The sequence below is a fragment of the Cetorhinus maximus genome, chromosome 15 (genome assembly GCF_964194155.1).
Source record: "Cetorhinus maximus chromosome 15, sCetMax3.hap1.1, whole genome shotgun sequence".
Taxonomy (NCBI): Eukaryota; Metazoa; Chordata; class Chondrichthyes; order Lamniformes; family Cetorhinidae; genus Cetorhinus; species Cetorhinus maximus.
In genome coordinates this window covers 8987492-9003456 of record NC_135893.1, presented here as the reverse complement: position 1 = coordinate 9003456, position 15965 = coordinate 8987492, and the positions used below count along the sequence as shown (strand labels likewise).

The following is a 15965-nucleotide window of genomic DNA, read 5'->3' as shown; positions in this document are numbered from 1 at the left end:
AATTCTGGCCTCTTAAGCACCCTTGATTTCAGTCACTCCACCATTGGTGGCTGTGCCTTTGAGCTGCCTGGGGCCCTCAGCTCTGGAATTCCCTGCCTCAACTCCAACTTCTTCACCTCACTTTCCTCCTTTAAGACGCTGCTTAAAACCTATTTCTTTGACCAACCTTTTGGTCATCTGACCTAATATCTCCTTATGTTACTGGTGTGATATTTTGTTTTAAAATGCTGCTAGGAAGTGCCTTGGGACATTTTATTATGTTAAGGGTAACATAAGTTGCTGTTGTTGCTGAATGCAAGGCATGTTGTTGTCTTTTATGCCATATGAAAATAACCCCAGAGCCTTTTGTATAAACAGCAGTCATAAAGTTTCCATTGTGAATGACTGTAGTCATAATTGTGATTTTAATATTTAATATACAAACCATTTGACCAGTACATCAGTGCAATGAAAAGAGTCCTAAGGTGAACTGCATATAAATTATCCACATTGCTCATACTAGGCAAAATTGCATTGATGCCGGTACACCAGTTATAAGGGATGGGAGCTATACTATTATTGTATAGGGGAGGAAAGGTACATGTAATGACAGCCATAGGCTTCACTAGCTGCTGGCCTAGACAGTAAGGAAACTGCAGTGCTGTTAAACACAGTTGCTGAAAATCACGTGAGTTGGAGGGAAAGGATTTCGCTCAGGGAGGGAAGTTTCATCTTTGAGACGTAGCAGGAGATCGTGAGCTGGAATTAACAGTCTGAGCTCTTCCAGCTGCCTCAAAACTTTAAAATCGCCGAGAAGGTTGGTGTAACTTGACCAGTTCTTGACGGGCACGGGCCCCCATGGTACAGAGCCTCCAATAGTCCAGCTGTAATTAGCAGTCTGACTCAGAGTGACTAGTTAGTATCGGCATTGGAGTGAGTCACAGTGCAGTAAAAGGACATTTGAAGTTCATAAAGTGGAATGATAGTCACGTCGTGTTTACAATTGAGAAACAGCCCATTCAGCTCCATGCTGCAATAATGCACCACACAAACTTCCTCCCACCCATCTTCATCTAACCCCCATTAACATATCCTTCCATTCCTTTCTCCCTCGTGTGTTTGGCCCTCGGGAGAACATCAAACCCAAAAACATTTCCCCGGCTTAAACACATCTATACTGTTTGCCTCAAGCACTCCTTGTGATGGTGAGTTCCACGTTCTCACTGCTTGCTGGGTGAAGATGTTTCTCCTGTATTCCCTGTACAGAAGGAGACCATTTGGCCCGCTGTGTCTGTGCCAAGTCAAGGTACCTTGTTTGGGAAAGAGCAGGGGGAACAATGAGGGATTTTTACATTGGTGCTTGTTCACATCAGCCATCAGAATTGTCAATCCAAGTTTAAGGGGCTAAGGTTGTAGGTTTTAGCCATGTTAACATGGAGCAGGTGCTTGGGCCGCACTCTGCTATGATCGGAACTAAACCAGAGGCACTGCAAAAGTGTCTGTCTTTATGCTACACCTGACTCTATTGCATGGTGCAAGTATAAAAATGCAGAAGTGCTGGAAATGCACAGCAAGTTCACCAATATCTGCAGACAGGAACGACAGCTTTGTATTCCGAGCTTAATGTTTGTCAGATCGATCCTCAACAGCTCTTTCCTCTTCCTGGTGTGTGTATCCAGAGTCGTCTTTGAGGTCGCCATCTGTATTTCTTTGTGCCTGTGCTCGATGCAGCAAGATTGCTAGCGTGTCCCTTTTCGATATTTTGTTTTAAAATGCTGCTTTAGGAAGTGCCTTGGGACATTTTATTATGTTAAAGGTAACAACATAAGATGCCGTTGTTGCTGAATGCAAGGCCTGTTGTCTTTTATGCCGTATGAAAATAACCCTTTTGTATAAACACACATGATCACTGAAAGTCTTAATTTTTTTAAAAAATGATTTTTTTTCCCTCTTTTTTTTAAAGTTGGCGAGTGACGATGAGGAAGATGAAGAACAGCAGCCAACTCCAAAGAGAAAAAAAGGAGGGGACTTAATACCAGTCACCGTCCGAATGGTAGACAAGTGGAAAGCAGAAGTGGAGGTCAGTCAAACCTGAACTAACTCGATGGGTGCTACTTTCTATAACATGGAGGTGTTGCTGGCAAATGCATTTTTTAATGGAGTCGTTCCTGGATATGTACTTTCCTCATGAATTAGATGGAGCGTTATCTAATATCTGCTACGAATTTTGCAATTCGAAAGTAATTATTTTTGGGTGTGCTTTGAGGGCTGAATGATGCTTTGTGTAGGAGTAGATCATTATTGCCAGGAAGCTGCTCGAGCTAATGTAAATCCTATCGGAAAGTGGCCTTGGGGGTAAATAAGGTTGGAATGTTGCTCAGCTTCAAATTGTACTGTAAAATTTCCCAACTTAAGCACGTCGTAATGTTGGGCTCCGTTGTTCCTAGAGAGAAGGCCATGAGTCCGTCTGTTTTAATCCCATCAGTTGCCTTTGGACTAAGCCAAGTTTTAACTGGGCAGTTGGTCCTGTAAGTCGAGCGCATCTCAGATCTTGCAGGTTCATTTAAGATCTGGCGCTTGTAATTTAAAAAATGTATTTGTTCTTCGCGTGTGTGCGTTGTTGACAAGGCCAGCATTTATTGCCCCTTTCTAATTGCCCTTGAGGAGGTGGTGGTGAGCCGCCTTCTTGAGCTGCTGCAGTCCATCTGGTGTAAGTCGTAGTCATTACAGCACAGAAAGAGACCATTCGGCCCATTGAGCCTATGGTGGCTCTCTGTAGAGCAATCCAATCTGTCCCAAGCCTGATCAGCACTGCATCTTCAGCGGTTGTCCACCTGGACTTCAGCCTCATCTTTTCCCTCTCATGCATCAGCCTGCACGTATGCTTCTTCCGCCCCTTAGCTCTCCTGTCGACAAGGATCTCAAAACCCTGGAACCGGGCCAGACAAGGAAGGATGGCAGGTTACCTCTCCCGAAGATCATTAGTGAACCAGATGAGTTATTAAGACAATCTGGCGGTTTCATGATCGCCATTAATTAAATATAAATTGCCCCAGCTGTCATGGTGGGATTTGAACTCCTGTCTGACGTATTAGTCCAGACCTCTGGATTATTATTCCAGTCACATTGCCGCATGCCATTGTCCCCCTAGTGAGATTTAATGTTGGATCAGAAAGGTTTTGGCAAACACAGTGAAAATTTAATGAAAAGCAATATAAAAATTAACCAGTTGGCGCTTTCAGTAACAAAAACGCCCATAAGAACAAAAATACCTCTTCGAAAAAAAAAATGATTCTCTGTTTCACTTAAATGGTGCTGTCTCCTTGTCATGGAAATAAATATTCTAGTTTGGTGACTGAAGTGGGTACAGATGTACAGAGCATCTGACAAGTCATCACAACGCATTAGTGTCTATGAAAATCCTGTCTGGGGAATTGTTCTATATCTAGCTGATTGTTGCCTGCGAGGTGGGCACTCCACTGTCAGTGACATCAACTGAAATTTTGTGAAACAGCAGCTAAAAATAATCTGACATGCAGCACGGTAATTTAAGAGAAAAGTTCTATCGGAACATTATCCAGTCACGGCGGAGGTTTAGTTCAGCTATAAATGGTTTAGAATCTAAACAAAGTGCCGTAGTTGGATTGCTAGCTCTTTTTTTAAAAAAAATGCATTTTGCATTGAATGAAGTGAAATAATTTACAACATTGTTCCAAACTGTTCAAGTGTTTCAAACAGAAGAACACGCTGTTCTTGAGTCACTCTTAACACGGAGAGAATTGACTGAAGATTGCAAAGCGTGACCCGAGCCAAGCCGATGTGGCTCTGAGTTGATTCTGTTTTGTTTTTCATCCGCTGGTTTCCTCTAAGCTGAAGAGACCCTTCTTCATCTGTAAGCCAAGCGAGTTCAAATTAGTGGACTTCTCCTTTCGGAAGAAGCATTGCAGTTGAGCTTCAGTTTCTCCTCATGTGATTGCCACTTGCAAGCACCTTCCCCATGGTGGTGGTGGGGGTCACTGCATTGAATGCACTAGGATTGCTTCCCATCCACTTCCCTACCTTGCTCAGGGGTGATGATGTGAGGTGCAGCACTCCTGCTGCAAGCCTGATTGAGATTCGTTAACGCAACACAGACCAGAAATGGAACCTGGAACCTTTCTGCCCTAAATAACCACCAGATTGCACCAGATAGGGTATTTACCAAATGGAGGAGCTCTTTTTAAATGGAAACTTTTTTGTTCCAGGCAAACTTGGTTCGATTGCACTCATAGGATGCAGCCTGGGACATTTTAACTTGTCCATTCGCACACTGTCGCTTAGCTTCGACGAGACCACGCCTGGAACACTGCAATTTTGGCCTCCATATTTATGGAAGGATATGCTTGTACTGGAGGCAGTACAGTGAAGGTTCAATAGATTGGTCTTTGGGATGACAGCGTTGTCCCTGTGGTGAGAGGCTGAGTAAATTGGGTCAAAACCCTCTGGAGTTTAGAAGAATGAGAGATGATCTCATTGAAACATTCAAGGTTCTGAAGGGGCTTGACAGGGTAGACACTGAGAGGTTGTTTCCCCTGGCTGGGGAATCTACAACAAGGGGGGCACAGTTTCAGGATGAGGGGCTAATCATTTAGGACTGAGATGAGGAGAAATTTCTTCACTCAAAAGGATTGTGAATCTTTGGAATTCTCTGCACCAGAGATTGTGGATGCTTCATCGCTGAACGTATTTAAGGCTGGGATAGGCAGATTTTTGGTCTGTCAGGGAACCAAGGGATATGGGGAGCAGCTGGGAAAATGGGGTTGAAGCCCAAGATCAGCCATGATTGTATTGAAAGGTGCAGCAGGCTTGACGGGCTGAATGGTCTTTCTCTGCTCCTATTTCTCATGTTCCTACGCTCTTTAAATTCTGAAGTATAAGCAGAAATGTTTCACTGATGTTGTACAGCATGTCTGCAATAAATTACGTCAAGTTCACACACAATTCAATGTTATTTAAATTAGTCATTGAAAAACTTAAGCTTTTAATTGCAACAAGCATACCAGGGACCTACATCATCTTACGGACATGGAAGAGAGTTCAATAGTCTAGACTCATGTATTTGTTGCTCACACTCCTGTGTTTGACTTCTTTGCATAACAACATGCTGAGACTAGACACTGGTGACAGCCCTCATCACCCGAAACTGTGGCTTCACCAGTTGATGCAGTGTGAAATGGTCTTTTCACTTCCTTAACTTGCTGTATAACCATCTAACCTGGTTTATTATTGTTATGACACAGCAGTTAATAAAGGCTGAGTTGTTTAAATCCCAGAGTGAAACTTCAGCAACTGTCATAACCTATATTTTCAATTGGTACGTTTGAGATGCAGCTCTGAATTCAGGAATAAGACCATCAAGCCTCAAGAGGTTTTTTTTTAATATAAAACTAAATTAAACATTTATTAATTTAACAACAAATTAAACATACACATGTCTATGAATTACTACCGTCATAACTTCTAAGCAAATCCCAAAATTAATCACTCCCAGGTAAATCTTCACCAAGGCAACAATAACCTGTAGACTTTAAACAGACATCAGGCAAAGCACCTTTGTCCTTACAAATTCAAAATGAGGTTCCTTGCAATTTGGTTCCTTTGCATACACAGTTGTAGGCTTACGTGCTGGTTTACACACACTTCTTTCTGTTTATATCTAGCTTTTCCTTTCAATGTAAATTTTCCATGGTATCCTAGGCTTTTAATGTCACATCTTCTAACAGTAACATTTTCATCCCACTAATTTTATTAGTAATATAAACACATTGCTTGGTGTCTCCCAGCTAGGTGCAAGATTTCACCCATTCTTTTGAGAGGTTTATTTCAAAATGTAAATTGCACTTTACCTTTCAACTTATGTTTGTCTAATTAACATCTCAATACTACTATACATCAAAGCACCCAGACTAACTGGCTTTAATCCAATTAAGACACACACGGACACCTCTAAACTCTATTTCAAAAATAATTTCCAATAACGTTACAGACATTAATATCTCTTCATGACAATTATGCATTTTCTGTGTTTTGAAAATGCCCCAAATCTCTCTCTTATCTCAGGACAAGATGACCTTCAAGCTGTTCCACGACATTGTTCTGGCATTTAGAGCTGCTGTTTCTACAACAAGAGGAGGGGATGGAAGTGAGGAACTTGGAAAATACAAAGTAGAAGATACTGTAGGTGAGTATAAAACTTGCAACTGAAATGTTCAGGACCAGAGTAATAAAAACCGTTAATTGAGTGAATATTTTAAATTGAAAATGCAAGCAAGCGGGTTTATGATTAATTATTCACAACTTTCTATAAATATACATATTTTCATTAAATGCACACAAATGTATGATGTTAACTAAACTGATCAGTGCGTGTGTGTGTGGGGGTTAAGAGCCAAAATGATGAATAAGGTTGGATTTCGCGTGTGAACACCATTACGTTACGGTTTTCCTCTGAGTGATATTGAGCTCTGACTCTGGGAATAGATCCCATTATCCTGCCAGGTATCAATGCGCTAATGCACCTGTACGCCTGAGTAGATTTCATTCCCCGTATTTTACAATCAGTGATTAAGGTATCTACTTCCTCAGCACGTCATCACGATTTTCCCATGACGTTGCCTGTGCACCCACCACTCCCCCTCCACCACCCCCAAAAACCCCACCCCAAAACACCATCCTCCCTGATTTCCTAATAGATCAAAACTATTAATGTCCTGCTTTTACAAACTGCTAACCATGAGCTTTTTCGTTATATCATAAGCTTGAATTACCCTTATGAGGGAAATAAATAATGCTTGAGCAAAGTTCCGTTCGATTTATTGTTTGAACACCTCTCAAAACAGCAATTTTTCCGTTTCTCTAAAAGTGCAAACCAGCTTCTATTCAGAGATTGGGAGCCTCAAGAATATTGAAAGGAAAGAAAGTCTTGGATTTATGTAGCTTCTTTCCTCACCATCAGATGTCTCAAAGCGCTTTATTGTCAATGAAGTACTTTTGAAGTGTAGTCACTGTTGTAATGTAGGAAACGAGGCAGTCAATTTGCACACAGCAATTTCCCACATACAGCAAAGTGGTAACGACCAGATAATCTGCTTTTGTGATGTTGACCAAGGGATAAATATTGAGGGCTTAATTCCAGGCACAACTCCCCTGCCCTTCTTCGAAATAGTGCCATGGAATCTTTTGCATCCATCCTCGCAGACAGCTGGGGCCTCAGTTTAGGGCCTCATCTCAAGGATGGCACCTCTGACAATGCAGCACTCCCTCAGTACTACAGTTGAGTTTCAGCTTCATGTTTGTGCAAGTCTATGGAGTGGGACTTGAACCTGGAACTTTGCGACTCGGAGATGAGCATGATACCAACTGAGCCACAGCTGACACAAAGCCAGTATTTTGCTTTTTACGGTTGACAGGACTTTTGATGCAGAACTTTTGTTTAGGTTTCCAAATCTTACGAATATGCAAACATACGAATTAGGAGCAGGAGTAGGCCACTCGGCCCTTCGAGCCTGCTCTGCTGTTCAATAGGATCATGGCTGATCTGAATGTAACCTCAACTCCACATCCCTGCCTACCCCCGATAACCTTTCACCCCCTTGTTAATCAAGAATCCATCTAGCTCTGCCTTACAAATATTGAAAGACTCTGTTTCCACCGCCTTTTGAGGCAGAGAGTTCCAAAGACTCTCAACCCTCTGAGAGAAAAAAATTTCTCCTCATCTCTGTCTTAAATGAGTGACCCCTTATTTATCCCTAGTTCTAGATTCTCCCACAAGAGGAAACATCCTCTCCACATCCACCCTGTCAAGAATCTTCATGATCTTAAAGGTTTCAATTAAGTCACCTCTTACTCTTCTAAATTCCAGTGGCTACAAGCCTAACCCATCCAGCTTTTCCTCATAAGACAACCCGCCCATTCCTGGTATTAGTCTAATAAACCTTCTCTGAACTACTTCTAATGCATTCACATCTTCCTTTAAATAAGGAGACCAATACTGTACATAATACTCCAGATGTGGTCTCACTAATGCTCTGTGTAACTGAAGCATAACCTTCCTGCTTTTGTAATCAGTTCCCCTCACAATAAATGATAAAATTCTCTTAGCTTTCCTAATTACCTGCTGTACCTGCACACTAACCTTTTGTGATTCACACACAGGCTTACTTATTTTGTTTCTATAGCACTTGCAGGGACATGTATTGGTGCCCTGGTGCAGTAACTGCGGTATTGGTAGTGTTCTACATTTCAAGATCGATGCTGCACTTTATTTTGCTGAAGAGCTAAGGAGAGGAGTGCACAGTTTGGCACACAGTCTCAATTAGAACGCATGTGGGGTTAGCTGCACTGTAAAGTTTATGGCCTCGGGCATTGTTTTGAGCCAATCTGAAAGCTATTACCTTTCCCCTCATTTTTGTTTACAAAAGATCTTATTTTGACTGTCAGCTCTGGTCATATTTCCACTTTCTGTCTTTATATAATTTTGTTTGCATACAGTTTACAACTGCCAAGTTTCAATATGATTCAGAGTGTGTGAAAACAATGTGGGCTTGTTTTTAATTTGTCTGGAAAATTTACGTGTGTTACCTATGTTTTCTCCTCCATCCATCGCCTGGTCAGAGCATGGATGGAGGAGGAAACATCGGGAAATGCTAGGGTGAGGGAAGGGTTGTCTATTCATAGCAAGGCTAATTAAAATGTTTGGCCCTGCTATTTATCTAATATAGTAGAAGGCGAAGTCTCCCTAGGTACAGGAGTGGCATCAGTTTTTGGACCGATTGAGGGTCATGTCATTGAGAGTTCTTGGGAAAATAAATTAAGAGGATAAGTTTTAGCCGTAGTGATGTAGGAGTTCGTGTCGAGGTCAGAGATTCTTGGCAAGGCAAGAATGACTAAATTTGGAAGCGTTAAGGATAAGCAGCAGCTGTTGGTCGGGCTTGTCAGGACCTTGAAGAAACCGTCTTTGAAGATGAGAAGCGGATTCTCAGCAACAATAAAAACACTTGACGTCTGTGCATGTGGGGATGTTCTAACCTTGGCTTCAGTCTGAGAAGCTCTGCTGCACTGGTAAGCGAAATTGCCGCACCTCTGGTGTGGGGAGGACCAGTTAGGCAGTGGTAACTATTCCTTTCATTTGCTATGCTGCCAGAAAGACTACGCACATTATGCCAGAGTATGCTGAATCTGTGTGGGGGTGGCAGGGAGGTGATGACGTAGTGGTATTGTCACTGGAATAGTGATCCAGACCCAGGGTGTAATGTTATGGGGACCTGGGTTCGAACACCACCACAGGTGATGGTGGAATTTTAGTTCAATCAATAAACAGTCTAATGATGACCGTGAAACCACCGTTGATTGTCATAAAACCCCATCTGATTCACTCATGCCCTTTTAGGGAAGGAAATCTGCCACCCTTACCCGGTCTGGCCTTCACCTGACTCTAGACCTGCAGCAGTGTGGTTGACTCTTGACTCTTAAATGCCCTCTGAAATGGCCTGGCAAGCCACCCAAAACCACCCTCGGGCTGGCCTAACCAACAACGCCCACATGCCATGAATGAATTTTAAAAAAAAGATGGTCAATATGTGGTTAGGTCTCCCTTGGCAAATAAGGCCGGTGACCCTGGGAGATCTTCACGTTTAAAATGGTGACGTTGCTGAGATTTTGACTTGATCAGCAATGCTGTAGGTAGAGTGAAGACTGGCAGTGAGCAGTCTCTTCCCTTCACCCCCCCCGGCGGCATTCCACAGGGATCATTCCCTCCGGGACACCCTGGTCCACTCCTCCATCACCCCCTACACCTCAACCCCCTCCCACAGCACCTTCCAATGCAACCACAGAAGGTGCAACACCTGCCCCTTTACTTCCTCTCTCCTCACCGTCCAAGGGTCCAAACACTCCTTTCAAGCGAAGCAGCATTTCACTTGCACTTAGCTCAACCTAGTCTACTGCATTGGCTGCTCCCAATGCGGTTTCCTCTACATTGGAGAGACCAAACGTAGACTGGGTGACCGCTTTGCAGAACACCTTCGGTCTGTCCACAAGCATTACCCAGACCTCCCTGTCGCTTGCCATTTCAACACTCCAGCCTGCTCTCATGCCCACATGTCCGTCCTTGGCTTGCTGCATTGTTCCAGTGAAGCTCAACGCAAACTGGAGGAACAGCACCTCATCTTCCGACTAGGCACTTTACGGCATTCCAGACTGAATATTGAGTTCAACAATTTTAGATCATGAACTCTCTCCTCCATCCCCAACCCCGTTCCGATTCCCCCCCTTTTTTTATTTGTTTTTTCCAATAATTTTCTTTTTTCTTTTCCCACCTATTTCCATTATTTTTAAATGTATTTCCATCCATTGTTTCATCTCTACCTTTTAGCCTTTTTTGATTCCTTCACCCCACCCCGCCCCCACTAGGGCTATCTGTACCTTGCTTGTCCTGCTTTCTACCCTTAATTAGCACATTCCTTAGATAATATCACCACCTTCAACATCTCTTTGTCCTTTTGTCTGTGACATCTTTTGGTTATCTCCACCTTTCACTGGCTCTCTATACCGCTCTATCTGTCCCCCTGCCCCCCCCTTAAACCAGCTTATATTTCACCTCTCTTCTGTTTTTACTTAGTTCTGTTGAAGGGTCATTCGGACTTGAAACGTTAACTGTGTTCCTCTCCGCAGATGCTGTCAGACCTGCTGAGTATTTCCAGGTATTTTTGTTTTTGTTTTGGATTTCCAGCATCCGCAGTTTTTTGCTTTTATCTTAGCAGTCTCTGAATGCTGTTCCCCACTCAGTTTGCAACTTTTTGCAGCAAAACCTGATAACTGAACATTTCATAAAATAATGGTTTTTGGCATCGACGTGCCACATTTGTTAAATAAATATTCCTGATATTGTCCCACGCATAGACATGGTGCTCAGCCAGGTAAGCCTGTTCATTTCCAAAAGCTTGGAGTGAGGCCTGCCAAAGATTTAGCACTCAAAAACATTGAATTGATCATTTAGCATTTGCTAACTGACCTCCCGTGGCACTGCTCATATGAAATCTGAGGTTAGAAGATTTGTGATGTTCAGTTGCTGAAGCACAGCTGTTTCTAAGCTAACCTGTCCCTTTTAAGACCTCCATTCAAGTACTTTTAATAGGGAAAACACACAAACAAAATACCGCAGATGCCGGAAATCTGAGTCATAAACGGAAAGCATTGGAAAACGCTTAGCAGGTCGGGCGGCATCTTTGCAGAGAGAGATGTTAATGTTTATGGTTAATGACTTTTCGTAGGGAAAAGTTCCGCAGGGAAGTTAAATAACTCGGCAAACACTGGATCAGTAGAGCATATTTGTTGAAGAAAGTTCTGGTAAACAGTTGCTTGGTAGTACAGAACTTCTGAAAAGAGAGACATGTTGAGGAAGCTTTTCGCCTTGGGCTCACCAGGACAAATGCAAGAATGCCAAATTTCAAACAATCACAACAGTTTTTTTCGCCTATAGCATAAATTGTGATTATTTGAAAGTTGGTATTCCTCTATTTGTCCCGATGAGTGCAAGACACAAATCTTTGGCAACTTTGCCTCTCTTTTTAGCCATTTTCAAGTTCCTGTAAATCAGTTGCTGCTTCTCAATTCCAGCTCCTGGCCAGATAAGTTGCCATAGGTTAAAAAAAACCATCAAGAAGTGTCCGCCTTTATATTTATACTTTCAAGACCTTTGAAGTGTTAATGTGCACATTAGATGCAAGACTTAGTATTAAGCAAATGCCACAGGAGATGTCGGCTGGTGGGTGGGTGGGTGGGGGCATGTTTGGTGAGGTGTGTCTTCAGCACCGCCTCTCAAACCCCGTGCGCGACCACCCAGAAGGACAAGGGCAGCAGATGCAACATGAACTCTGTCACTTCCTAGTTCCCCCCCTGAGCCCCACACCACCCTGACTCGAGGGTTGGTCGCTGTTCCTTCACCGTTGCTGGGTCAAAATCCTGGAGCAGAAGGCAGTAAAGATATGTAACCCTCTCCTGTGAAAAGCAGTAGGTACCAGCACGGTCCGTCACTTTCAACCTGAGGATCAAAAGATATTTGCTCGGCGAGGGTATAAAACGACATGGAGCAGAGACGGGGAGTTGGAATTAGGATACAGGTCAAGCCGATGTCACGTTGCATGGCAGGGTGGGTGGAACTGCCTCAAGGGGCTGAATTGCCCACCCCATCCTTATATATCTCCCTAACAGTACTGTGGGAGCACCTTTACTGCACGCGTCATGGAGAGCGTACCACCACCTTTCCAATGGCAACTAGAGATGGGCAAGAAACTGGCCCAGCGACACTCACGTTCCGAAAATTCATTCCTAATAAAAACCGAAAGGAATAGTGTGTTGTGAGCTGATTTAGTTTACACTGGCTGTCCCTTTTTACCAATTGTAATTTTGCCCTGTGTTGTCGGATATACCTTTTCCACTTCCCGTGTGTGATGTGGAAGAGGAAGGAGACCTTTAAGAATGGATTGTGCGGCGAATCCAGTCCCATACGTAACCTCAAAGCCCAACACTCATGTAAAGCTGCTTCAGTTTTCATGTTCTGCCATTGTTTTTAGATGAATAGCCAACACAAAAAGCGGTTTTACAGCTTTGAGCCCGTAGATTATTCAAGAACTATTCAGGCAGTGTTCATCTTGCTGGCAACTGTTCCTGTAATCTCTCATGTGGAAGGGCTAATCTGGTCATTAGGTGCTTATTCCCTTTGGAGAGGTTGCTCTAACTTGCACCACGCTGCAATCGGCATCTGATGCAGGAGATTTGTTTTCAGCTTGGTAAGGAAGTGTTCAAATGCTCCAAACTCTGCGTGCAAAAGGTCATTCTGGACAAGCTGCCCCACTCTCGGTTCACATACTCGTGGGTGCTGAAGAAAACCTTCGTTCGTGCCTTTTTTACCCCTAGGCTCGACTATTTTACCCCTAGACTCGACTATTCCAATGCTCTTCTGGCTGGCCCTCCCACCTGGCACCCTCTGTAAACTTCGGCTCTGCTGTTGGCGTGCCAACTTGTACCAAGTCCGGCTTGTCCATCGCCCCTGTGCTCGCTAACCTACGCCGGCTCCTGGCTGAACAGCATCTCTGCTTTAAAACTCCCATCCTCCGTCTCAAATACCTCGGTGGCCTGCCCTTCCCTATCTCTTTAACCTCCTCCAATCCTACAACCCTCTGAACCCTCTTCCCTCCCCCAGTTCTGCTCTCTTGTGCATCCGTAGATTTGTGAGCATAGCTCTTCATTGGTCTAGGAATCGGCTTCTGGGTTAGGACAGCGAAAACACCAATTAAAATGGCAGAAAAGTAAAAACAGTTTATTGTTTGTTCCTGTTATTGACGCCAGGCATATCCCTTCAGCCACACAGATGAAGCCAGTGTGCGTTTTACATTTCAGCCCATTGACACGTGCGCAGCCTAAGCTACGTAAATTAGACCCAGTTGAAAGCTGATGCATTAATTGTAATTTAGCTCCTTTGCCAACCTGTTTTTTTGTGTTTTGTTTATGTTTAGAGAATCATTTTTACAAAGTGTAACCAATGCATTTCAGCACCATTCATACAAAGGCGAGGCTGCCAAGCTTTTCAATATAAGTACAACCCTATAATCTAACATCCAGTCTGCTGTTGCATATTCACTCTTAATAGCACAGCAGTTTTTTTTTTACTTTAAAAAATTTGCAGCGGTACATGTTTGCAATATTACCAGGAGTGCAACTAATAACAACACAGATTGCACACAACTTGTTTCTTGATAATGTGTCTTGCATCAAATTATCGTGAGTTGGAATGGTTATGCGTGTGTGTGTATATGTGTGTGTATATATATATAATATATTATATATATATAATCAATAAAAATTAATCACTAGTTTAAAATATATATATATATAATCACTAAAAATTTATCAGTAGTTTAAAATATATATAATCATGAAATTAATTACTCGTTTAAAATATATATTTTATATAAAATCACTAAAAATTAATCACTAGTTTAAAATATATATTATACATAAAATCACTAAAAATTAATCACTAGTTTAGTTTAAAATATATATTTTTTTAAAGTAGTGATTACTTTTTCAATTATTAGTTACTTTTACCCTAATTCTATTCTGAATTTGTTTGGATTTGTGATACCAATAAGCACTTATTGTGATTAACATTTAACTATTTGTCCTTATCACTTTAAAATGATTGGCATAAGAACCAAAGGCCATATGAGGGAAAAAACCTTTGCACACTGAGTGGTTAGGACTGCGGAACAACTACCTGAGAATGTGGTGGGGACAGATTCAATTGTGGCATTCAAAAGGGAATTGGCTGAACACCTGAACGGGAAAAAAATTGTAGGACTATGGGGAAAGGGTGGGGAAGTGGAATTAGCTGAATTGCTCTTGCAGGGAGCCAGCATGTACTCCCTGATGGGCCGAATGGCCACCTCCCATCCTGTGACCATTTTAGAATATGCTTCCAATCTGTTTGTGGTGAGTGTTAATATCTTGTCAATTACAACTGTTAAGGTTTGTTAAGGTCATGTCAGTTACATTGTTACAGGTGATGGGTATTAATTTGATTTAAGCACATATGAATAGGGGACTTCTGGGACACTGGGTTGTGTAGCGGGGAGAGCTGTGAGACTGAACAAGTCAATAAACCCTCCCAATAAAGAAAAGCTCTGTGTCTTGATTTCTGCTTCAGCAACCGGCTTGGGTCTTATTAACAGTTAGGAGATAGACATAGTGCTGTTCACCTAGCCATGTCAGCTGACCGGTTTGTACAGTCCAGCTTGGCTATTGTTTGAAAGTAGCAGGTGTTTTGCCTTCAATATATGAGCTGTACCTTCAATAGTTTTTAAAATACATTAATCCCATCTGCCTTTCTGCTCCCATTTTCTTAGCCAACAGGTGCTGGAAATAGTTCTGCTGTAATCTTTTACACTTCCCCTGAACCCATCTTTTGTTTCTTCACTTGGGCTTCGCTACTTTGGCCTTATACAATCATCCCTTTGGTCATTTAACCTCTCCTCCCCTCCACCCTTATCACAGGCCTCCCTACGTTTGTCCTTGCCTCCTCTTCCCTTCCCTTCGTCCCCATTTTCCCTGACTCTATTCCTGCCCATAAACTATTCCATTTCTAACTCCTTCCGGCCTTAATGAAAGGTCAACGACCTGAAAGGTTTCTCTCTCCACAGATGCTGCCCGACCTGAATACTTTCCAGCCTTTTCTGTTTTTATTGTAATTCCTCCTAAGTTTGAGTTTGACACAATGTTTGTGTAGTATTAGTTCACAGGTATGACCAAACTTGCTTGTGATTTGCGAGCATTTATGGCAAGCTGCCCTTCAGCTCTGCCACCATGTGTCTCATGTTGGTAGTCGCATGTACTGCTTCACAAACCCATATTCGTTGCCAAAATATAGCTAAATTACATTACCCTTCACCAAGGCAGTTGAGTAGCCGTTTGGAAAAGGGCCATAGTTTAGAGATGATTCAGACCAATTGTGAAGGCATTCTGCGTAAGTGAGCATAAGTACTGAAAAAGGTGAGTTGTTCTCCCTACGAAAGGTCATGTTTCATGTCAGGTACTTAAAAAATCGAAAAGGCAGTGTTGTTACTTTTTTTAAAAATCCATTCACGCGGGATGTGGGCGTCACTGGCTAGGCCAGCGTTTAATGCCCGTTGTTCAGAGGGCATTAAAGAGTCAACCACGTTTGCTGTGGGTCTGGAGTTACATGTAGGCCAGACCAGGTAATGACAGATTTCCTTCCCGAAAGGATGTTGGTGAAGCAGATGGGTTTTTACGACGATCGGCAATGGTTTTATGGTCATCATTAGACGTTAAGTTCAGATTCCACCATCAGGCACGGCAGGATTCAAACCCCCAGGCCCCCAGAGCAATACCCTGGGTTTCTGGATTACTAGCCTAGTGACGATACCACTACA

General features: G+C 42.7%; 1 protein-coding gene across 1 annotated transcript in view; it reads left to right on the top strand.

Moving 5' to 3' along the window:
* noc2l (NOC2-like nucleolar associated transcriptional repressor) overlaps window positions 1–15965 on the top strand; it is a 165941-nt gene that overhangs the window by 15166 nt on the left and 134810 nt on the right. Inside the window, exons 4-5 of the mRNA XM_078557858.1 lie at window positions 1943–2059; window positions 6079–6199. Of these exons, the coding sequence (XP_078413984.1) occupies window positions 1943–2059; window positions 6079–6199 (238 nt within the window). The remainder of the gene's footprint in view (window positions 1–1942; window positions 2060–6078; window positions 6200–15965) is intronic.